At 39.4% G+C, this 25,195-nt stretch overlaps 1 protein-coding gene across 2 annotated transcripts in view; it reads left to right on the forward strand.

Moving 5' to 3' along the window:
• Positions 1-25,195, forward strand: part of agbl4 (AGBL carboxypeptidase 4) — a 312,915-nt gene that overhangs the window by 19,595 nt on the left and 268,125 nt on the right. For both annotated transcript variants that reach the window (XM_064333328.1, XM_064333329.1), the window contains exon 3: positions 19,303-19,427. In XM_064333328.1, coding sequence (XP_064189398.1) covers positions 19,303-19,427 — 125 coding nt within the window. The remainder of the gene's footprint in view (positions 1-19,302; positions 19,428-25,195) is intronic.

The raw sequence follows: 25,195 nt of genomic DNA on the forward strand, positions 1-25,195 counted from the left end.
ACATTGCACAATGATCTATAAATATATGTTAAAAGTGGGCAGATGTGGCATAAATAAACTGATAATTGCGAAGGTAAGCGATTTCTATTGAAAACCATGAGGATAACGGATGCCTGAGTGGCACGCCTGGCCTTAGGAACTCTTGAATTCTGAATTCTGCACTTGGTTAATTGGTGCACATAAACCTGAAAACTTTAAAAAGCTTTAAAAACTTTAAATGCGGTATCGTTCATGATAAAATTCTGGCTCGCCGAAGATATTTCAATGCAGGAAAAATCCCGCTATCGCAGAAGCATGTTACCACTACCAACAGAATACTGTGGAATTACGGCCTTCAGGCCTTCACTGTCCTGGTGGAATACGGAATACTGAAGGTGGTCTCTATACGTAGGTTGGGTTTTTTCATTGGAATAGTTTTTTGAATAACTACATTTAATTTGTGAAAAGTGTTTCTCTTTATTTTCTCTCAATATTTACATCACAAGGTGAATGCGTTTTTGACAGATTATTATGAATGCGACATTTATAAAATGGATAAATATGTGTCAATAGCCATGAGTACTGCTCCATGAATCGACATGCAATTTAATTGCGTGCAATTAGTTACGATTAAATTACTAATTGAAATGATTTAGGTACTGCAATGGGATAATTGTTTATGATTACTCAACAGGTGGTATCGTGAGGAGGATTTAATGGCATTTTGACACCGGAGACATTTGGTCCCGTAAAATGCTGGGGATGTTACCCTATGTTTGGGTCACAATAGAATTTGTCAAAGTGATCTTTGGGAGTAAAACTGTTGCAAGTTTTGGTGATGATTTTGAGATGCAGCAAACAGTATGAATTTAGCATATTCCCCATAGTGTTCCCCATAGAATGTTCTTTTGGGTTAAACAGATTTATTTTTGCAGTTGAAGGTTTAATTGTTTATGTTCTGCACAATTGTATTAATCTGTCTTGCCTCCGCTCAGTTCATGCTGTAATTGTAGGGACCTTCCACAGAAAGAATGATTAAAATCAGTGCCAAATCAAAGTGTTGAAGGAAAAAAGAAATTGTTACAAAGACTGGGGACCAAAAAACAGTCAGGTCTGTCAGAAGATATTTATTTACTCTCAAGCATCTATGAATCAAGATAGTTGGGTCCCCATTGATTGTAGAAGAGAGTAACGTTTTAACAATCAAGCAAGATGCTTGGCACAAGTGGCTGTGGTTGACATAAAGCCTTCAAGTAGTGTGAACTACATTCTTCCTTGTCTCAATGTCCCGTTGTTTTTTCACGACTGGGACTAAAAGGTGGGAACAAAAATATAAAAGAGCTTAGGCAAAGATATATATGTGGCCTTCTAAATGTTGCCTTTTTGTCTATGTGGGTCTGTTGGGTTGTTGTTTGTGACCGTATAAATCATATCTCACTGCTTGGGTCCGAAACCCGTGGAGCTCCAATAGGCAGCCCTGCTCCAGCTGGGTTAGGATTCTGGTCAGCTTGCCATTGGCCAGGGATGCAGGTTCCATATTGTGAATACAGGCAGGGTCTCCCAAAGGATTTTGTGAACACTTTCAGGTTGAAGAATTTATAGCAGCAGGTTCATGGTTCAACTAACGTCTTCCTTGTGCCGTGTATGGATTTTATTTGATGCTGGTGGCATTGAAAGATGGTTTTTCCAGAGAAAAAGCCTGTTGCTTTGATAGTGACCTGTGTGTGCCTTCTATATATATATATATATATAGAAGCTTGGGCTTCTCTATCTTTCTCACTTCTCCTACATTGCACCAGAGCAATGTAACTGCCCAAGCCAGTAAATGGCTTTTTTGTTTTTCCTCTTTGTGTTCCTTTTATTCCTCTCTTTCATGTGGTAGACAATATGGAGATAAATTTGGGCTGTCAAAATGAGAATAGGCCAGAGGATTCCTTTTGATTTGTTTTATTATTTTGCCATTTATAACCACAAGAGTTTATTTCTTATTGTAGTGTTCTTTCTCTCCAACCATTTTGTCAGTTGGACTTCCGTTTACAAAGTTTCTGATACCCTGTTCAATAATACCACATTGGCATAGCCCTGAAGGAAGTGCATGTAAGACTGAGGTTCCCTCCTGTGGTTTCAGAGCCTTACCTGATTATTTAGTGGGTGGATAATCTCAGCATTTAAACATGGAACCATGTGGCAGTTGTTTATTTGCATACTAAAGCTTTTCCCCATTTCATTTTTTTCCCAGTGATGTGGCTTATCTTCAATTTTGCACTGTGTTGTTTTTTATTTTCTTTTTTTCATGTGAGTAGAAAGAATACAAAAGGAAGGAAAGAAAAGCAACTTGTTCTGACCTCTAGGGGAGGGACACAACATAAACTGATACTTCAGCAAATAACCAAATTTATTATAAAACACAAGTGTAATACATTTACAGGTCAAAATGAGATACTGATAGCGAAATGTGTCAGTTTGTCAGTAGTGGCATGCATTGTTGGATGAGTGGATGAGTCCACAAGCAGATGTTGGAAATGCAATGAGCCCTTTCTGTGCCACGCCCTGACCATGCCATGTATCTCACCTGCAATGTCCAAAGCACACACACACACACACAGGGGAAATGCAATCAAAGGGGGTGTGCGTAACAGACTACAGTGAAGAAGGGACTTTGGTAAACCTTTCCTATAATATTTGCTAACTGCGGTTCTTTCGGTTATTGTGTGTTTCTTCGGCTGTACGAAGCAAGGGAGGCAATATCTGTAATGCAAACGAAACGGGCGATAATCCTGTCTGACATTCTCTCTGATGCACTTGGTTACATCTAATCAGAGAGGAAACACAGGGGCCAGTTTGCTCTGCTTTTTGTCGAATTGGTTGTTCAAACATGCATAATATTTTGAAAACCAATTATTGATTGTAAAGATACATGAATGCATACTAACACGGACTTCTCTTTCGCTCGCCAAAATATAATAATAATATGATCATTTTCAGGTGCATTTTCGCAATGCTAAAATACTTTTTTTATGAGCTTGACTTGATCTTTAGATCAGGTGGGAATTTGTTTGTAATGTTTTGATTGTTATAGATATACCACGTTTTTGTACACAGATTAAAAATATCATGTACTTATGTAGGAACTTGGTAAGATATAGTAAGGAAATTCCTGAAAGGAATTTATTCTTTTACTGATGCTCTGTATCTGCACAGTATTAATGTATGCATAGTTAGTTTTTTTTAATCAGTGTATAGTACAGGCCTTTACTCTGCATTAAGCAGTTTGCTGGCTTTTGCTTGAATATTACTTTCAGGAAGTCTCAGCATGATGTGCTTGTGCGTGGGCTTTCACATTTCAATTTCAAGTCATTTTAACTAAATCAACCTGTAACTTCAAGTCTGACTCTCTGCAATTTAGTGAATTTTGTCTGTGAAGATGTGGGTGATGTGGCCAGGAGAGGGGGCGGAAACACAGGGTCGATGGTATTTGTAGTCCTTGGGGCCATTCCCAAAGCCAAGTTCCCCCTCTCGCTTCTTTGAGTGATAAAAGGGCACTGTAACTGAAAATGACTGCAGCAAGCATCTATTGCTCTAAAGTGGTGTGTGCACACAGCTCCAATGATGGAGTAATTCATTTCCAAGCAATCCTGATGCCATAAACACAGTTTCAAAGCAGACATGTCATTTTTCATCTCGGCAAAGACGTGCGGTTTGGGAAAATGGCGAGGATTTGTAACGCTTTACCAGTTCATGTTTTTTAAGATGCCTCTGTTTATTTATTTGATTTATTTAAAATGTGTTCCTTGAGGTGAAGTTCATTCATATGTCAGTTTTTGTTTGATGTCACATATTTATGCAGAGAACATTTTTATAAAGTGATGTGAGAAACTTGAGAAACGAAAAAGATTGAATTTTAATAGAAATACATTTAGTTTAAAATTGACAGTTTACTTTGCAGTATTCAGAACAAACAAAATTTAGATTTGAAGGTTTCGGGCTATTGATGCTTCGTTCTTTACTCGTGTGCAGATATCGAAAGTGTATTTTTCTCTGGGCTGGAGAATATTGTTTGCCGGAGGGCTGAAATGAGACAGCTGGCTTCGCCGGTGAAAGAGATGCTTTCTGTTAAACAAATGCCGTTGCCAGTGGTCTGCATTATCCGGTAACGACCAATTGTTGCGGTAGGGAAATACTGCCAGCTCCAATGAGACTCCCTACTAAGATAATGATGTCTAAGATTGGTTCCCATTGGATTGCTTTCTGACAGCCGCGTCTTCACCCCACCTGGCTTTTACAATTATGAATCTGTTGACAGTGATTACAGGTCCAAAGCAGATTTTCTGCACATGGTAAAAGCTTCATGATGTAATCGTAATCAAAGATGTCATTCCAGTATTATTATGACATGCCTGTAATGTTGTTTATCAAATACAACGAAATGCTCACCTATCATACTTTTGCCTGTCCACACAAACTGTAGATTTCTACAAATGTTATGCTATTAAAATAGCACACAGCTACTTTATATACTGTTATTTTCAGCTATATTTTACAAGATGTATTCGATAGCAACCTTCCAAAGATATCTCTCTGACCCTTCCTTACTTTACAGAAAGCTGTGTGTATGAGCCAAAGCTACTTGACTTATTGGATGAGATTTAGCTTAGAGATGATGGGTAACATGCCAGTATTCAGGCAACATCTCAGATACATAGTCAGAATTTTTCTAGACAAAGAAAATTCAGTGAAACCACAGTAAACCATCTAATGCAGCGCATTTTTGCGATACCTTGACTTTTATACCCAGACTAAGGCACAACACTTTGAGTCAGACCTTTCTGTCATGCTGGTGATCTGCCACCCAGGAGTATTCTTACCTGATGTACTGTAACTTTTAAGCATGAATATACGGTTGTTTTCTCTGATACAACTTGACCTCCCGTAGATATCCGTAATCTGACTCAGAGAATGTTGGCAGTTGGATATCCGTGGATCTGACTCAGAGATCCACACTTGAGGCAGGGTTTGATAATGTCCATGTCCCACTGCTGCGTGCATTGTGACTGTGATTCAAGGCTGATTTTCGCTCCACCTGGCTACGTGCACTGAGAGGTGGAATGAAGTGTGGTCTACACACACAACGACCAATGAAAAACTGTCAAGTAATTAATGCAAGGCTATTAAACCTGTGCTCCACAGATGGATTTCTCAGCAAAGTCGCAGTTGAGATGCGCATGCAAATCTCCATTAAGTTATCAACACATAATTTCCAAATTGTTTCAGACAATTTGCTGAAACGGTCGTTGTGAGCTTCTCCACCTTTGTTTGTATGATAAGTAGCCTAGGCAGGCTACCAATACAGACTCCTAGCCTGTCTGGCCAAATGTTACCATTAACAAGGTACTCTCTATCAGTTTCAAACAGATGGTTATATCTTCTATAGCTTTACAAAGATGAAAGAGAAATAAAAGAACCAGAAACACTTACTTTGCCACATTTATTTAACCTTTATTTAACCAAGTAAAAGTGATTGAGAACAAATTCTCATTTACAACACTGACCTGGCCAAGAAGGCATGCGTCAATCAAAAAACATACAAACATTGCTTAAAAAACCAAGTTCACCACAGTACATTTACAGTGATAAATACATGAGTATTGCAACCAACTAGGAAGTAACCGTTAACAAGGAAGTGGAGAGAATTGTTGCTATGGTAACCATAAGCAAGGTCTCTTGTAGCTTTAATATGAGCGTTTCAGTTTTAGAATATTGCAAACCATAGGCTACATTTTTCGAAGAGTTGGCAGTTTGTCATGTCGCGATTCATTGATCTATACTACCCTTTAAATTGTGTGGAATGTGAAAAAAATGCTGAATTTAAAACATAACATGTTCCCGCCTACTAATGTCTACGGTAGGGGAAGCGCTTTAACATACAATATGCTATTTAAAAAGTAGCATGTTTGGCTATTAGATTTGTAGTAGAGCACCTTTATCCAGACATATCACTTTTTAGGGTTAGGGTTTTGATTGGAGTTAGGGTTAGGTTTAGGGTGACAGTTACGGTTAGGGGTAGGGTTGGGTCACGGTTATACTTAAGGTTTGAGTGACAGGTTAGTGTTAGGTTAGGGCTCGGGATTGCGGTTAAGGTTGACCCAAATTCATAAAGGCATATTGCATGAACTGATATAAACATTTTTTCTAAACATATTATTTTACACATACAGTGGTATTGCATTTGTAATGTACAGTATTGTATTTGTATCACAAATAGAATTTGAGTAACCCCCCCACCCCCCAAAAAAAAAAAATATCATAATTGAGACTGCTCACTGCCTGTGAAACAGAGCTGTTTGAGCTTGTGAGTAACTGAGCGGAGCGCACTTCTCCTAATGAGAGTGAAACTTTATGGCTGCCCTTTGAAGAATGTTCTAGCTGCGCAAGGCTCTTGGCAACCCCTGCTGGGCCCTGCACTTCCTGCGGCGATAAAGACTTTTCAGCCAAAATGGCCCTATTTGCTTTTTGAATAAAATATTTTGTTTGACTAAATTAATATGTCAAATGATGTGTCTGAGTCTCACGCGCTTAACACGTTTAACAGGGATTAACACATTTAAGGAGGGATTTTCTTCTGTTCTGTATTTTTAAGGTTCTGTTTTTCTTGCTCTTCGTGTGGCTTGACTTTGTTATATATATATTGTTATATATATATATTTATTTCTTTTTTCTTAATTTCGCTTAAGTAATCGCACCGTAATTGGGTACAGCTTGCCAGAGCGACAACAGAAGCTGACGCTCTGCCAAAGTCTTCTGAATGGCTTTTTAGAAGAGCTATTTTCATCCTCTTTCATTTTTTTTTTCTTTTTTTTGTCGAAAAGCTGGCAGTGCATTGACAGTAGCGGCACTTTGTGTAATTCCCCAGATTGAAAAGCTGTTTCACAATGAGAGATTTCCTTCCACGTCGCTGCCGGATGCCCGAAGAACCGCACTACCTCCGTGCTGGGATTTGCAGAAGGCCTTTTCTTCAGTGTCTAAACTCTGAGGCTCACTCTGTTGTTATCGCTTCAGCCTGACCGTAAATATGGACCAGATCCGATTACCTAACAACAGAGGAGCTGTGGAGCAAACAAAAGAGATGTATTTATGAAAGGGAGTTGACATGATGCTGAACTCTGACCCCAATGGCGTTAGTCTGTGGAGTTTGGCTTGCCCTTGACTTATTGTTATTGTGAGCATGGGTGCCTCCCTCCATTGTCACACAAGTCAAGAGCCGCACAGAGCAACTGTTTTGCCAATCCATGGATAACAGTGTTTAACCCACAATAGGTGACAAGCGTTTACACACACATATGTGGGAGGGTATAGAGAACTGTCCAGGCAGCTCGCTCTTCCTGTTTCTCACTTACATTTTCAAAGAATGCTGTCTTTTTGCTGACCTATCGTACCAGTTAGATTGCCACGCTCCCTTGTTTCTCTCTTTCTCTTTCTTTCACTCCCTCTGTTCCTGAACTCATTACAGAGCAATCAGCCCCAAGCGCTGAAGTGTGCACCCAGAGGGAGCAATAACTGTAAATAACCAGGACTGCAGGCTCCCCGATAACATGTTACCAAGATGATAACAGCCCTTCTTAGCAGTCCTGTTGACCTTCTCCTTGCCTAAGGCTCACCAAGGACCCTTCAGCTCCCTCCCTGTTTTTATCTTCAAACTCACTGCAGGAAACATTATTCTGTTGCATCACAAGAACATGAGAGAGAGAGAGAGCGAGACGGAGAGGAAGAGAAATATATTTGTGAGAGAAAGTGATACAATGCAAAATAATTTAAAAACAAGAACCCCGTCTGTGACCTACTGGAACAATGGGATAGCCTCCTTTCTTCACAGTATTCCAAACAATTAGCCAATGAACGGATATTATGACATTCAAACAGGCTGGGATCAGGTCAGATGCTGCCACAGCTGAGCTTGCGAAATAATAATTAACGGGGCAAAAAAACAAACAAAAAAAAAAAAAACACAAAATCAGTTAAAGCATTTTTAATTCAAGTGCTAAAGCTTTAACCTTTAAACCCCTGAGTTTGATAAAGGCTAAGTTTGCAATTTTGGACGTGCTTTTACGGAGCCTTGTCAAAGGCTGCCTGAAAGTGTCCAGAGGTTTAGTACAAAAACCTTTTGTACGGCTGAGATCGATAATACAATTTAGTAAATTTCACTGTAAACGCATTGCTGTGACCTATAACCAAGTGTTGTGGAACAGACTTGCTTAGGGCTTTGTTTTTTAGAACTATAATAAAAGGGCATTGAGGAAATGTGAACTTTTTAAATTTGCAAGCTTCTAGATCACTGATGCCAAACGTGTAGGCTGCATATCACACTGGTACCCTCAGGCTCTGTTTTTCAGCCATGAAAGTCTGAAAGTGAGCCAGTTAAAGGCACAGGTGGAGTACTACACAGTATCGTTGTTAAAACATTTGTCTTCGTCGTTCTCCTTTTCCCTTTTCTTTGAACTGCATTATGGGTTGGTGATACGGCCTTTAAATAATATGACAATATAAATTGGCTTTCACATCAAACATGTTGTGTGATGCACATACAACATGCATTTTTTGTTACTGTGCTTTTGGAGTAGACTACATAAAAATGCAATTTTAAGTGTGGTCGATATATCCGAAGAATCCTATCATGGTTCATGGTTTACTGCGAATAAAAATAAACACAGGTCTTTGGTAACTTGTTTTAAAACAAGAGAAGTCTAGCTTGAATAGCTAACATAGCTAATAGCTAAAAAGTAATTGCCCCCTTAAACTTAATAACTGGTTGCACCATCTTTAGAAGCAATAGCTGCAACCAGACACTTCCTGTTATTCATATAATAATTTGTATATCAGTCTTTCACATCTTTGTGGAGAAACTTTAGCCTGCTCTTCTTTGCAGAACTGCTTTAATTCAGACAGATTGCTTACACATCCAGATTACAAGGCTCTAAGAGTTGGGTACGGAGCACAAGTCGCATGGAAACCACATGAAAAAGAAAATTAAATCAGATCAGAAAACAGATCAGGAACTATAGGTCATTTCAATGAGGTAGCTACAGCTTCACGCCGTATTACAGCATAAGAATATGACACCACGGAGGACGAGGAGGACGAAAATTTGGAGTGACACGTATAAAATTAAATCTTTAGGTGTAAAGAAACAAACGACAGAGGATGTAAAGAAAAGACGACATGATGTTAGGCGGTGTACAAAATAAAAACCCTACGAGGGCAAAAGACACCAGTGGTGGTCCAACTATGGAAAGAATATTAACACCAATTGAACAGCAGATGGAAAAATCCCTACAAAATGAGCAAATCATGGGGGTGGAAGGAATAGACACAGGTTAACTTGTGATGGGAGATGGCCAAGGAGCATCTGAAGGTAAAAACTGTATTCACAATTCATTGTATACCCTAATTTACATTGTTGCAATTCAGAACTGCATTTTTATACTAACTTCAGTAGACTTCAATAGAAGTCTTGCCTCCTTATAATGATAATTTCATATTATATCTGAAAATAGATAAGAAGTGATAAGTCGAAACATGTATAAAACAAATTTTAAACCTTTTCAGAGTGTTATGCATCACAGAATGCACTCGCTCATCTCCACCCCATGCAGCCCACAATGGAAAGTGATTTGAGAACACCCTTCTCTGGCATGCTGTGTGTGCGCTATAGGCTATATCATCACAGACAAATTACCACCTGCTTTCAGGAATTACAAAATTTCTCGCCAAAAGAGGGGGGTCATAATTAATGTGTGCATTATGAAATTAAACGAGATACTTAATTGGCCTAATTTACATAATCTCCACCCTGTTTTAGCATATTCACTCCAGGTGTACCATGAACACATTTAACTATGCAGCAAAGAGAAAGTCGCAAAGTGACGAACTGTAATCCCTGAAAATGACAGCCTAATAGCGATTTTGACCCATTGCGACAGGTTAGTAGGTCCCACATAGATATTGCGAACTTGTGGCGACTGTTCTTGCATCAGAAAAGCAGTCACAATCCATATCTAAACCCGACTCTTTGTGTTACCTCTAGAGAAAATTTAATAAACCTGACCCAATTGAACACAAAGGGGGTGAATACTTATCTGTTAAGTTATTTTCAGGTTTATTATTGAGTGGAAAGTTTCTTATGGGTAGAAAAAACATTTACATTATATTAATTTTAATTATGCTTGTTTAAATATTAACTAAATATTTTTAAAACAAAAGGTGCACCAATTCCATATTAATTTGCATAATTTTGGGTGAGTTGTTGGATGTTCGCATACTTTTGGCCATGTATTGTATTTACCTCAAAAATAATAAGTCAATTTAAGGGTAAGAATATTTAATATAAAGTTTCATTTTGAAGCGCTGTTGGTCTGACTCCTCTGCAAAACACTGGAAGGTGGGAAAAAATATCTGAATCATCATGGTTTTTTTGCTTACGTTACTTCCAGTCCATCTTATCCTAATGTTTCGGCTACAAAAAAACAAACTGTAATGCTTAGGGCTGGGACAATAAGAATCGATTATCAAAATAAACCCAAACAAATTTATAAATAAATATCAATATTATTTTCATTGAAAGCAGTATAGCCTATGCATTCAACAGTTCCAATATTAAAATAAATCTAGATTCACATCCTGTAGTTTTTGTTTGCATCAGTGGGGAGTGACAAAGCATTCGCCACGACGACTAAACGTGAAACTAGAAGAAATCTCCTTTAAACACTATCCTGTTCAGTTAAATAATTATTAAATGCAGTAAAATTTTAACATGGAATTAACTCGAGAAGAACCCAAACAGCTTCGTTTCTGCTGGAGAAGCTTCATGGCTATTATAGAAAAAAAGCAATTGTGAAGCATTAGTCACAGCTAAACACATAAAAACTCGAAAAAATCTCCTCAATTATGATTGTAAATAATATTTATTTATGCATGGAAAAAATTCTGTTATAGATTTGACGCCGTTATCAGTAATTATCGATAAATTGATAAGTGGTCCCAGCCCTAATAATGCTGAAAAGTTTTCATTCCAAAGTGTGCTTAAATACATGATTAATCATGATTAACTATCAAAATAGTGAGATTAATTGTGATGAAGAAATGTAATCAGTTTGGGAGCACTAATATATATATATATATATATATATATATAGTGAGAGAGAGAGAGAGAGAGAGAGATAGATAGATAGATAGATAGATAGATAAATGTTTCAATGTGGCTACATTGGTTTTAGCCCTCTGTTTACACATTTGATGGTTTAATGCCTGCTGTAGAATTTAATGAAACTTGAAGGTCATTGCCCTAATCTTTTTTTTTTATAGATTTGATGGGGAAAAAAGAATTCAAAAAAATAATGTGGCAGTGAGTGATGAAGCCTCACTGACAACTCGCCTTTAGCCACCAGAGGAAAACCGCAAGGGCGGACTTGTGCTTGAGGTCCAAACCGAAACAGCGCTCCTTTTTAGGTTCAAATCAATTCTGTCTCGAGGTGAATCTTTATCAGTTGTCTGTGTCCTGGAATTTTCACCTCGGGGGAAGCTGATGTGTTTTCCAATAATGAAATGGAGCAGATTGCGAAAAAATAAGTTTAGGAGGAGCCCACTCTCCTGAGTCCCTTTTAATTTACAGTGCTCTTTGTAACACCTTGCGGGAGGAAACCTAGCATGTTCTTAAGAATCACCTGGCAAGATGGGAGATGCCACATTTTCTCGATTCTTACATGTTGCGAGTGTTGAGGTAAAACCGAACGCTGAATATTTCGTTTTGATGGAAGTGGAGTTGGAAAATCAAGATCTTTTCAGTTTGTTAGTTCGTAAGTTAGTATGTCTTACCACTAACATCTGCAGTTGATTGTCAGAGGCACAATGAATTACAGCAATTTTAATCAAATCACCAAACCATCTGCACCATCAATACCTTATAAATAATTGATTGTGAAAGCTCATAATCACAATGTCAAATCAATGTTTGATTAATCACTGGAGTTATTATTCATAGTTTATTATCAACAAGCAAGTTCACATTGTTTGTGTACGGGGTGGTCACGCATTAAAATGGTGCAAGTGGTAAGACATTTTTGCTGGCAAGGACTCAACAAAGTTGGAGAAATGTCACCAGCGTTGCAATCAGTTTTAAGTCTAGGGTTTGCCCAGGTAGGAGGGGATTGCAAGATTGTTCAATGTTTGTAGACGTGGTCATGATTATGTACTGCGTGGTTTGTATTATAAGCCAGACAAAGTGGACTTTTATTTGCTGAAGGGTCTAGCAAGAGCAAGACGGTATATTCCCCAGTGCAGTCAGTATATTTGATTGAGAGAATTTGTTTTAAAGGGGGAAATATTTAAGATGCAATGTTTCTGTAAAAGGCATAACTTTTTGCCTTGGAAATACCCCCTAAAATTACCCTGAGTCTTAAAAACCTGTGATATAAAATGTCCCTGTGGTGGATGCTTGGTGAAATCCATATAGGCCTACATAAGGATACTATAGTCAAACTACCTGTAGACTTAATATATTACCTTTTTATAATAATTGATATGAAAATATGACCCCGTTTCTTAAGTTCAGGCTGACACATTCCAGATTCAATTCATCCACCCACTGTAACCCAGTGTCATAGCATGATGAGCTCACACAGGCTGTGTGTTAAAAAAAATACTGGTAGAGTTCCTACAAGTCCTTATACAGGTAAGTCTGTGAATATTTTTTTTTCTGGAAATATGGCAATGCTCATGTGAAGCTCACTTAGTTAATGATTAACTACAGTAAAGCAGAAATAGGGAAGCACATTTAGGTTCGGTCACTTGTGTAGGGCTTCACATTGAAACAATTACTAAGTGTATATACCAGCACCACATAAGGTCCATGATGCCACCCTCTACACTGAAAAGTATTTAAATGTAATTGGAATTGGAATACCTTTGGTTGTAAACAATAGATAGGGGGAAAATCAGTTTGTATCCAGGAGTCACTATGCAATTAGATAGAGGAAAAACCTGTGAAGTGAAGCATAGGTTATTAAAAGAATTGAAATTTGGGAAACCACTGCAGACTCGTAACAAATGAGGCTGACATCATGCATTTGCTGAGCTTTCCTACTTTGCTGATGCACATACAGGCAGTCCACAGTGTAGTGCTTTTGCAGTTTGTTGTGCAGAATTACTGGTCTGTCTCCAACTGCAGCCTGCCCCATTATACTGGCTGGGCACACTTCAGAAATGTCTATGCCCGTGACAGATCAGATAAAAACGTTTTCTTCTGTCTGTGCATGCATGAATGACCCACTGGTTGCCCCATTTCTGGCACAGGAGAAGTCTGCAGTAGCAGATAGCTTGGGCCCAGTTTGGTCCCATCTCTGGAACTTATCATCGGGTTTATTCAGCCTGCTTGTGTTCTTACTCCACTACATTTGTGTATCAACCCACTGTAATGTACTATTTGTATACTGTTACTATTGTGCATTATTGTTCTTCAAATGCTTCCACTCTATCACATTTCCTGCTGTAAAAATCTTATGCAATCTCAGTCAGATATAAATAAAAAATAAAGCATTCTGTGGGTGCCTGAATTTAAAGTATGTATGTACTGTGCCTAATCTAAATATAATTCCGTTTTATGGTTTGAACTGATACCTCCAGAGCCGTCTTTTTTGTACATTATGGATACATGGTAAATGAATACAACAGCTGGAGGGAAGAAAGACACACACACACACACACACACACACATTCATGCACAAAGAAAACACACAAGGAAAAAAACAAGGATTATTGTTCGGCTTGCAAATGAGACCGGAAAATTGATTCAGACCATATAGTCACTTTGCCTCCTCTTTTTCTTTCCTATAATGTGGATAACTACATAAAAGCAAGCAGGATTTTAGGCCATCAAGCCTCCCACTCTGTTTATTGAATTTTGAGGCTTTTTCTGCAGCTGATGTGAAATTAACTTCCCAACGATGCAAATGAGATCCTCGCAGAGAGCCTTAAGTCATAATTCTGTTGACAAAGTGTAAAATCACAGCTGCACCAGCACAGCCATTGTCTGTATTCCCACATCACCCAAACCAGACCTCCACTGGGTAAATGCTTACATTTCTATTTGCTGAAACAGAATTAGTTCAATCCTGAGCACTGAGAGTTATTTTACCTAATGATTTATGATTAATATAGCCTAAGTGTTTTTTTTCATTCTCTCACGAATATATTCTTTCTCTCTGTTTCTTTCTCTTGCTTTTTCTGCCAGCTTGCCATGAACAGTTTTGCATTTCATGTATTTTGTATGTCCTGTGATAGAATAGTTATTTCTCCTCACCTATTCTAAAATGTGTTTGGGACGTTTCTGGGCGTCGCACTCTTCTCTGTGTGGGAGTGATGGGTGTGGCTACATAGCCTGTGTTTTTGGATCAGATTTCACTGGAGCGTTTGTTGATAGCTAGCTAGCCGCCGCAATGGCCCGGATACAGCGAAGCAAAAAGACAGGCCAGCGGGGCTCGTTCAAAAACTAGTTAATTGCTTTCTCTTTGTGGCGTCAGCTGAGGTTTGCCAAGGGGATGAAAAGTGACGCGGAGTTGGCTTGTTTTCTGTTGGACCTGTCAGTAATTTTACCTCTAGCCACTGTTCTGTGTCTCTAGCTATCCAGCTAGGGTTGCCAGACGTTCAGTTTTGGCTGGTTTTCAAATTATTTGTACATGTCCGGTCGTGGTCCCGACTGGACAGTGTAATGTTCGATCCGAGTAATTGAGGGGATAAGCATATATCGGTAGTTTCTAATGAATTTTTGTGTTAGTGACTCGGTTTGGGTTCTTGGTGGTGAGTGGGCGGGATTGAAGACAAGTTCTGAAAGCATAATCCCTACCTAATGATAGTACCATAATCACAAGAGATGTGATTGACTAGTTATGCTTATTGCTTATGTTTGTCAGCTTAATATGATGAAGCAGTGCCACTTCTTTTATAATACAAGTAATGATTCTTGTTAATGTATACAATTATGCATTAAGAATTTGATTGGGAAAAACAGCAAGATCACATATAAAACTAAATTCAAATACTTTACGATGTAAATATGCAGGTGTGATAGATCATAGACTAGGGATCACACCTGCTATGAAGAGGTGTGCATCGCATTTTCTGATCAGCCTATTGCAGCTGTTTCCAATTTATGTTTTTAAAAGCTTTATCTCCTGTCAATGACTGAATTGCACTTTTCATGGCTAACCTCACAATTGATAGTTTTCTTCTATTTAAATATACCATTGTTGTTTGCCAATGTAAAACAGATGTCTCTTTGGTCTGAAACATTTTTTTCTTGATTCTCTTTTAACTACCAAGTACAGCCATATGCCATGGTATGTGTTACGTAATATGTGTGAATCTTCTTTTGTCAGTCTCATCCAAAGATAGAACTCTGTTTCTGTGGAAATGTCAGGCATATTCTTCTGCTCTCTCTGTTTAGTTCACTGTTTTTATTTTCATTTGCTAGACAAATTTATTTATTTTTTTGCAGCAATGCAGGTAACGAAAGCATCGCATAAAAATCTATCCTTATAGACTTCAATTATACCAATTCAACATATTTTTTCAGCTTCTGATACATGAGATATTTAAATATGTTCATTTGAACTGGACATGTTAAAGGTCAGTTTTCGACCTTTATCATAGTTTATCATATCACAATTGGTCTGTCTACAGCCTTCACAATGTCTCACCCACATTCCTATTCCTGCTAATGTTCTATTGTGTGCATGAGAATCACAGTCATGTTCTAATCAGCCAAACTGCCAATATTCATTTTGTGTGGAGAGAATTTCCATTTTGCAACCAATATGTTGGAGTGAAATGCCAGCACTCATTAGTGCAACAGGGCAGCTGCTAGAGAACGGTAGAAATATACATAGAGAATCGAAAACCATCACAGAATAACACACAGGCATAAATACACAGACCTAAAATGACAAGATATTGAAGAACAAATTCCACCTGGAATTCCGGTAGCTCATTGTTTTCTTAAGATGGAAATTGATGCAAGGATATTTTCTCTCTCTGGTGTGCTTGTCTCTGGTCTCAGACCTCCTCCTCCTCACAAAATTTCTGAAAGGATTATTGAAAATGTTATTGACAGTGATAGTAAAAAAAAAACCCGTAGGTCAGGCTTTGTGTTTTTGGCGGCTGAGTTTTATAGGCTGTAAAGCAGACCTTCAGTGGGAATGCTGACTCAGCTACCTCATGAAGCCGACTGTTGGGCAGTTATTAACAGTCATCCTGTGGTGTAGAGGACTCCTGGGTGGCGCATCTGGTTCAGGCGCTCTTGCACAGCACAGTCATGTGCCCTACTACTGCAATTCGGACCATGCTAGTAGGAACTGTCTGTGAGTCCAGTGGTGTGATACATAACTAGCGATAGATAGCATCACCCACTGAGGGTATCCCCTGTCTCATTGTTCCAAAGCGTTTTCTCTGGTCCAGAGGGAGCCTGCTTCAGCGGTACAGCTCTCTCTGGTGAAGTGGGTGGTCTACAAAATGTCCACTATGACTACTAAGAAGGAAGGTTATTGCAGTTGTAAGGTCAGGGCCAACTTGTGTGCTAGTGATCTATAACGGTTTTGCATCTACAGTAATGCTAGCTGGACTTCCCAGTGGGGCAGGAGCAAGGAACATGTCATTCAAGTATGGTTAGCTATGTTCATAGTTTCGAGATGATCACATTTTGAAAAGACACTATTTAGCCTTTTGCTGTACCTACAGCAACAATCACAGGCAGCTGGAAAATGTTTTATTGTTTGCTAACATTAGCTAGCAATCCTAATTAAATTTAGGTGTGGTTTGCTAACTATCAGTTTTAACTAACACATTTATTTGGTCTGGTGATTTGTCTCCCTGAAGTTTCACCTACAGTACAGCTTGTGTCTCACCTGTGTCAGCTTCAGAGTGCCACTAGTTTATTGAGAATCACAGCAAAGCACACATCCCTTAAAAAGTAATAAGGCTAATAAAGCTTTTTTACTCGCCTGTCAGTGTAATATGTCTTTTTTCAGATGGTGAGATGTGTTGTTTTGTGGAGTTTGTTGTCAGGAATCGTGTGTTTTGCGTGTGTGTTTTTCTGTGGTACAAACCGTAGAGTTGGTGTGGTTATGTTGGGGAGTTTCACAGCCTGCTGCGGTTGATGGGCATTATTGGGTTCTGTAAAGTGGCCATTTGCACCTTAGTTAGGTTTGATGAGTGTTAACCCCAGCCGTGGAACCTGACCCCCTACTTTCCCTGAGCCGTTAGCCTTGCCAAGCGTGGTTCTGCCAGCCACAGGGGTTTCCAGGAACCTAACCCCCGTGGTTGGTGGGGACTGCTGTTTTATAATGCTTGCTAGTAACGGGATATGATTAGCCTGTAGCCATATCATCATGTGATTTTTTATTCCTGCTGGACGGATATTGACGTGAAATTAGACTTGGATGGTAGCGCTTGGATGGGCGATCCCCTTGAAATACAGACTGTTGCTGAAGGTGGTCTTAGTGGGAGGACAGGGACAGTCTTAACCCCGGTTCCACGCAGAACATTGAGCGCTACAGTACAGTGACGGGATTACTGTGCTGTAGGAGAGGTTTGTCTATCTGATGAGAGGTTACAGCATGGGGTTCGTACTATAGGCCTTAATGATTCCATTGCACTTATCAGGAAGGCTAGGATGTCCTCAGATTCACTAAGACTATCAAATCATTCTCAGTAAAATTGGCTAAACTATTCCTTTCTTTATCTCAGATGATGTGTCAGCTCTATATTAATGCAATCCATTATTATTACTACTTATTATTGTGAGATGTGAAATGTAAAAGATAATTTTGAATTATGGAAACGGTTGAAGTAGTTTCTACATTCAGCTGTACAGTCAAATAGTTTATCCTCTTGTTGTGTTCGCCTAATCCTGTCCAGCCCTTAAAGCTGTTTCTTAATACTTCTGTTGAAATTATTTATTTTTTCCAACACCACTTAATCACTACCAGTTAGTCTGATCTGTGTTCAATGAAACTGGCAATAGTGTGGATTTAATCAGAATCACAGGTTACTGTGCAGGACCGTACCGTACAACCCTATTTTGCACATATTTTGCACATATTTTGTAGACGTAAAGGATGTGGCCGTTTATCCAGTATTAGAGGTTAACACAGAAAATTGTCTTCATTAAGAAATCAAGCGATTGAGGGACAGGAGTTGGCAAGCGGGAGGCAAAGCTGGTGCTGAATTACTGGAACGAAGATCAGGCTTAGTTCTCCCGTTATTGTTTCAAGGTGCGTGGGCACGGGTAGCCAGGAAGGAGTTAAAACTGGAGGAGGAGGAGGAGGAGGAGATTTTCATGAAGCTGGTGGATTAGCCCTTTTTGATGGCAGAAGGAGAGCGATCTGCTCTGACAGTGTGCTGCTTACCCCATCTGTCAATAATTAGCTCTGTGCTACCTGGCACCTGGTGGTGGCTTCCACACTGCTTCCACACCACATGGGCCGTACGGGGGGCGGGGGTGGGGCGGGGGTGGGGGGGAGAAAGGGGCTGTCCCGCTGCCTGGGGAGGGAGGCGCTGGGCTGCCTCGCCTGGCTGTCCGCAGCAGGATACAGTGGCTAATTAATCTGTTTGTTTCAGGAAACCCGAAGTTGTACTGGTCCCGCAGTACCGCGGGAAGGCTTTCAGACTGATGAATTTGATTGCGCTTTCTTTGTGCTCATCTTGACAAACCTTTTGACACACTGCTCTGCGGGATAGGCACAGTTTGAATTGTTCACATACTGTATATGGAGCATCGTATTTGTCATCGGGAGGAAATGTGTTCCTCTCTTGTTTAGATGACATTTATTTATTTATTTATTTATTTATTTATTTATTTATTTATTTATTTATTTATTTATTATTTATTTGCCAAATTCCTGTTACTAAAGTCTATTAAGCAATCACTTGAGCTGTCGTCAGGTTTCTCTCATATCCTCCCACCTAGTGTCGTGGCTACCCCTGCAGGGACTAACTGCATGCAGAAACAGGCACCATCAGCACAGAGTACATATTCCGTGTTACTGGAATTTAAATTACGATTGAAGGGTCTTAGGGTAAACACTGTGGAACCTCAGAGGTATGAACCTCAAAGATACGGTTTGACAGGTCAAATGAACAAGCATGGAACTGGAAGCAGCATACGCAAGTATTATCAAGCCCCTTATGATCACTGGCTTGCTGGTTCATAACTTTGGGATGTAGAGTAATGAGTATACATTGCATTGACTGATTTATTGCATGTGCCTTCTCTCCATCCAGGTAATCTTGGTCGTGTGGACTACATCAGCGAGTTTGAGTATGACCTGTTCATTAGGCCAGACACCTGTAATCCGCGCTTCAGAGTATGGTTTAACTTCACCGTGGAGAATGTGCGAGAGACACAGGTGAGTCCTAGTACACAAACACACATAAGCATGGACGCATACTCACACCACACACATACTCATATACATAGGCACGGATGCATCTGAATGCACTCACTCACTCACTCACTCACACACACACACACACACACACACACACTCACACAAATGTGCAAACACATAAAACATGAATATACGGTGCCTTCAGAAAGTTTTCACTCCTACCCCTTTGATTATTTTTCATTTCGCTGTGCTGCAAAGTCGATTTTAAATATGTTTAAATTATGTTTTTGTACTCATAACAGCCTGTGATGTCAACATGAAATAAAGCATTTTGATGTCTTTAGATTTATATTAAAAATAAATCCTGAAAAAAAATTAATGAGTATTCACCCCATTTGATATAACTGCCTAAATTTGGCCTAGGAATACTTTTTGAAGGCACTGAGGAACAGTCAGAGGAACACTCTGAGTCTTCTTTATTTCTCTTGTCATGATATTCCAATTATACAAGGTAGTTCATTGGACATGAAACATGAAAAGGGTTTCCATCCAAGCACAACGCAATGACATCTTAACATTATTCATTAGCTTGTTCTAGTGTGATAAGTAACACATATACCAATGCACTGTTGTTTTCTTCATTTCATTTAATGCTATAAAATCCCCTTTTTTATTTTAGGAACATTAAACTAAATCTAGTAGAATATCTTCTCATTAAAGAAGTTGTGTCTTTAGAATACTCAAAATAAAAAGTAACTGCTGAACACAGTAGTCATACTAATAAACCTGTTTCCAACCGTGTCTATGAAAGGTCCTTTATTTATAGCGGCTATATATGGAAAATGGCCTGTACTGTCCATATCCCTGCCTTATGAAACCATTACAAAAAACATGAAATTATCCTAATTAAGTTTGAGTACGCACGCCGCAACATTTTGCGAAAAGGACTAATGAGAAAAAAGCACAAATACCCTTTTGAAAACAGGAACTGTTTGTGCTATTATTGGTGTGCCAGCAGTGCAGAATTGTTAGAAATTGCCCTCTCAGTTTAGCAAGATGGCTGGTATTTTAAATGATGAATGTGAAGGGTTGCAGTGCTTCGGCTGTATGTATGTTTTTAGCAGGGTTTTTATTTAGCAGCTACCGATGTTGTCTAAACGGCAAGTAATTGGCAACATGGTACCATTCACATCGCACTTACCAAGCTGCCTTTTACCCTCTCCCTGCACAGCTTGTTCATTTACGTATTAAATTGCGTTCAAAGCGTCTCAGTCAGCTCTCCTGACAGATTGTTCATTGTGCTAACGTGAGCCTTTTTTCTGGGCCGTCCTTCATATGCAGTTTTTAAACAATGCGATGGAACAGAACAAAACAGATGGAATAATCGAGTTCGTTCACTTCACCACTCAAAGTAAAACGAATTTCTAAAATTTTGACCCATATGTGTTAAACAGAAGAGATTTATTGCTAGTTGCTTGTTTTTTTTCATGTTATTTTACGATAATTTGTGGATAAAATGGCTAAGTCAATGTGACGTTTCACATGTGGTCTGTTAGTAGCAATTTGTCTTGGTGCAGGAAGTACAGAATTTGCTTGTGTTGTCTGATGGACAGGATGTAGATGCTGTTAGAGGCTTTTAAACAGCAGCTGAATGGAGCACCTGTGCTGCCATTTGTACAGTGCACGCATAAAACAAGGTATTGGCAGCTACAGGAGTACAAAAACTTTTTGAGCTATGTACCTGGTAGGGCTTACTAGTACTCTGTATACACCTTAAAGAAAGACCTACACCTGAGAAAAAAAGCATGTGTCCCCTGCCTTTGCACAAAGACGTGTCATCAGCTCCCACAAGCGTGATTGGGAGACGGTGGTCACGTGCGCAGAGATGCGCTGGAACAGCGTGTCTGTCGGCCGTCCGAGCTGCAGCCTGCGCATTTGATTTGTTTTATTAACACAGTCCGCAGCTTCATCAGGGCTATGAATTCACTTTAATGGACAGAAGAATATCCCCCCCCCCCCAAAAAAAAAGACAGGAAACAGCCTGCACGGGCGCTGTCTGCACTCCCACTTCCATATGCAGGACTGCTTAGACCTGGGAGGGGGGTGGGGGGTGGCAAAAACAAAACAGGAAAAAGGAAAGCAAGCACAAAAAAACGTAGGAAAAAAAGAAAGATGTGGAAATGTGGGATGCTGTTGTTGTACCGTGCAGCCGGGCTCTATCGGACCATCTCCCTGCAGTGCTGTAGTCAGCGCTAATCAAATTTTATGGCCAAGAGATGAATGGGAGCCCTTCGCCAGGAGCCTTATCGATTGTGGGGCCAGATACAGCCCAGCATCCTGCGCCAACAGGATATTTGCTGTTGTGGCAAAAAGAGAGGGAGGAGAAAAGAGAAATACACCCCCACACCCGCACAATACGGTCGCAGATACACACATACGCGCACCCGTGCATGCGCACACATACTGGCACTCACAGGTGGTAAAAGAGAAACATTTACGCTGTCAGCTTTTGAGCTTCTGGTAGGCATCTGCCCCCACCACCCCGCTCTCTTTTCCCGTAATCTTTTTTCTATCTATCCAATTTCCGTTCAAAATGAGAACTAGTGTGAATTTAATCTACTTCAGTAGGAGGAGGTGAAGGTAACTGGTGGCTGTGCCATTTGGTAAGGCGTGTGTGTGTGTGTGTGTGTGTGTGTGTCTGTGTGTGTGTGTATGTGTGCATGTGTGTTTATGTGTGTGTGAGGTGTGTGCGTGTGTGTGTGTGTGTGCGTGTTGTGTGTGTTGTGTGATATGTGTGCATGTTGTTGTGTGTGTTTGGCATGTGTATTTGCTGATTGTGCGTGTGTGTATGTGGTGTGTGTGTTTTGTATGTGTGTGGTGGTGTGTTGTGTGTGTGTGTTGTGCTGTGTGTTGTGTTGTGGTGTGTGTTTGTGTATGTGTTGTATGTGTGTGATGTGTGCATGTTGTGTGTGTTGTGTTGTTGTGTTGTTTCATTGTATGTGCATGTGTGTGTTTGTGTGTGTGTGTGAGCATGTGTATTTATGCGCATGATTGTGCGTGTGTGTATGTGCGTGTGTGTGTTTGTTACATGTCCATGCCTGTTTGTGATGTGAGTTTGATGGGTAGGATGGTCTGTGAAATAGAAATGAAAATAAAAGCAAAATAAAGTCAGTAAATAAATAAATGCAGCTATCTGGGAGCTGCGCTATAGAGATATCAGCACATTCACAGGGAACTCGGCTGGAGTGTTTTATCCCACTAAGCCTGCCAGCTCTCAGTGGCGAACAGGGAAATTGGAAACAGTAAAAGCCCGTGATATTGGAACTGAGATGGCCATTTTGAAGGAATGTAAGCCGGTGAAACAGATTCGGATGGCCTCAATCAGCTTAGCAGCTTTGTGGAAATGGGCTGCACCATGGCGTCGTTATGATGGACGGATGTCTTTTTCTTGTCTACCCTCACCCAAAAACCGAAACCCCCCCCCCCCCCCTTTCCTCTGTTGAGACTCGTGCTGGTTAATGACCCTATCTGGAATGGGGATGGGGTGGACTCGCGGAGCTGTGGGTGATGTTCAGCTGTTATCAGTATTTAAGTAGCTGAACTACAAATTCATCTAGCTGGGATTGTGACTGTATTATTATTATTATTATTATTATTAATAACCATAATCATCATAGTGCTATTCTTACATACATGTACTTCATGAATAACACAATGAAACACCAAATAAAACACTAAACAATACTTAATCAGCTTCCTGTGAGCATTGATGATATATGCATTAGAAATGCAGGACAGAAATGGTATATTGTAATTTTCTTCATGTAATATAGTCTTTTTTTCTTGCCCATATATTCCGCTCACCTTGTTAGCACAATTAAAAAGAGAAAAGAGAAGTGAATACAACCATGGGTTGTTTTCCATGTGAATGTCTCGTGGACACAGTGTAAGATGTCAAGCTGTGTGAAGTGAGCACATATTATCTCATAAATCTATGGGGGGGGGGGGGGGGTGCAGGGTCAGTACTATAAGCAATAAAATAAATGCCTTTAGCTACTGAAATTATGTGTGCTGTTTGCTAGCTATAGCGCACCGCTCGTAAATCGCACAATAAAAACTGCTTCCCAAACGCAAAAGAAGAATATTTATGAGGGCAATCCAAGATAATATACTGTATGACGTGTTGAAGAGATGAATACCCAAAGAAAATATTTTTATTTAAAAAAACATTATTTTTATTTAAAATGTTAACATGGCTCTCTTAAATATATTCACACACACACACACACACACACACACACGGACACACAACGGCACATGAGCGCACATACGCGCACATGCACACGTGCACACACACACACACACACGCAGGCACTATTGATTAAAAACTATAGTTCTGAGGAAGCAGTATTTTTTATTTGTGGATCATACGACCGTTCATTTTCTGTCTTTCTATCCATTCTGCAATATTGCTGAAACTGTTTTAATGTCATACTGTATGGCTTCAAATTTGTTTAAAATTGGATTTTGTGTGATTTTGAATGATTTTGCTGACTTTTGATTTAAATTACAGTAGTAGAATGCAGAATTTATTTATGGATGCATGTACCAGTACTTCCCCCTGTCCTTTGCATAAGTATGTTTTTGTAAATAAATACAATTAATAATTTTGTGAAACACACAAATATTAACTGGAAATAAAAAAAACACTAGGAAGAGTGTCATTGCACCCATACATTCAGCTTTCTGTTCTGAACGGGTCAATATCATATGTGGAATATATCGTATTAAGGAAGTATGTTATGGCACTCGACAAGTGCCTGGAGCGGGATACTGAAGATTAAAAAACACTCTTTCGAGCACTCTTAAGCGTTTTGCTGTAAATATTGTTGGCTCTTTGTCAAATTTAAATTCAAAATGCTTTATTGGCAGGAAATACATTTTCTAAATATTGCCGAAGTGTACAGCAATTTGAATATGTATAGATGAAAAATGCTATACATTTGTCACATGGAGTATTATTGCATTGTAATGCGCATATGGGCCATTCATCACTTTCACTAAACATGCAAAGCATGTACAGGTATTGCACTCCTTTTCACATTCCTTTCTCCCTGAAAAATATATTCAATGTAGTGGATTCAGGTAATATAATTAAAAGGAACGCTATATGACTGCCCTAGTAAACAGCTTCTCATTGAGGCATAACGGAAATAAGCACTACATTCACTACCATGTGGATTGGAGTTGACTAAATCATTTAAGATTAGTATGTTTAGGGTTTTATGTTACATTATATATAATATGAATGCACAGTGTTTTGAAACATACACGCAAAGGTGTTTTTCCTTAACCTATGTGAACTTCTGATCAGTCTGATATCCCTAAGCTGTAAATGTTCTTTGTTCAGTAGTACGTAGTTCTCCCCCACCACACCCCTTGAAAAAAAAAGCGATATTTTTCTCTAGCTCTGCGTAGGATATTTAGGTTCCATTAGCAGTGTCATTCTCCTGTAACATCATTTGAAAGTCAGCAATGCAAATATGCTGATATCCTATCGCAGTATGTGCAAGGGAGGAAAAAAGCTCCATCGTCTTAAGTCCCTGATTTGACCGTGAGCCTGGAAATGGATGTGATGCATATTGATTCTCTGCAGGGGGAATGGTAGTTACGAGAATTAGCCTTCCTGTTTTTTTTTTTTTTCTTGCTCCCTTTCCCACAAATAGAACAGAGGCTTCTCTGTTTCTGGGAAACAGTCTGCTGGTTGTGCTGCGTAATATCAGTTT

This window comes from Anguilla rostrata, chromosome 4 (genome assembly GCF_018555375.3).
Source record: "Anguilla rostrata isolate EN2019 chromosome 4, ASM1855537v3, whole genome shotgun sequence".
NCBI lineage: Eukaryota > Metazoa > Chordata > Actinopteri > Anguilliformes > Anguillidae > Anguilla > Anguilla rostrata.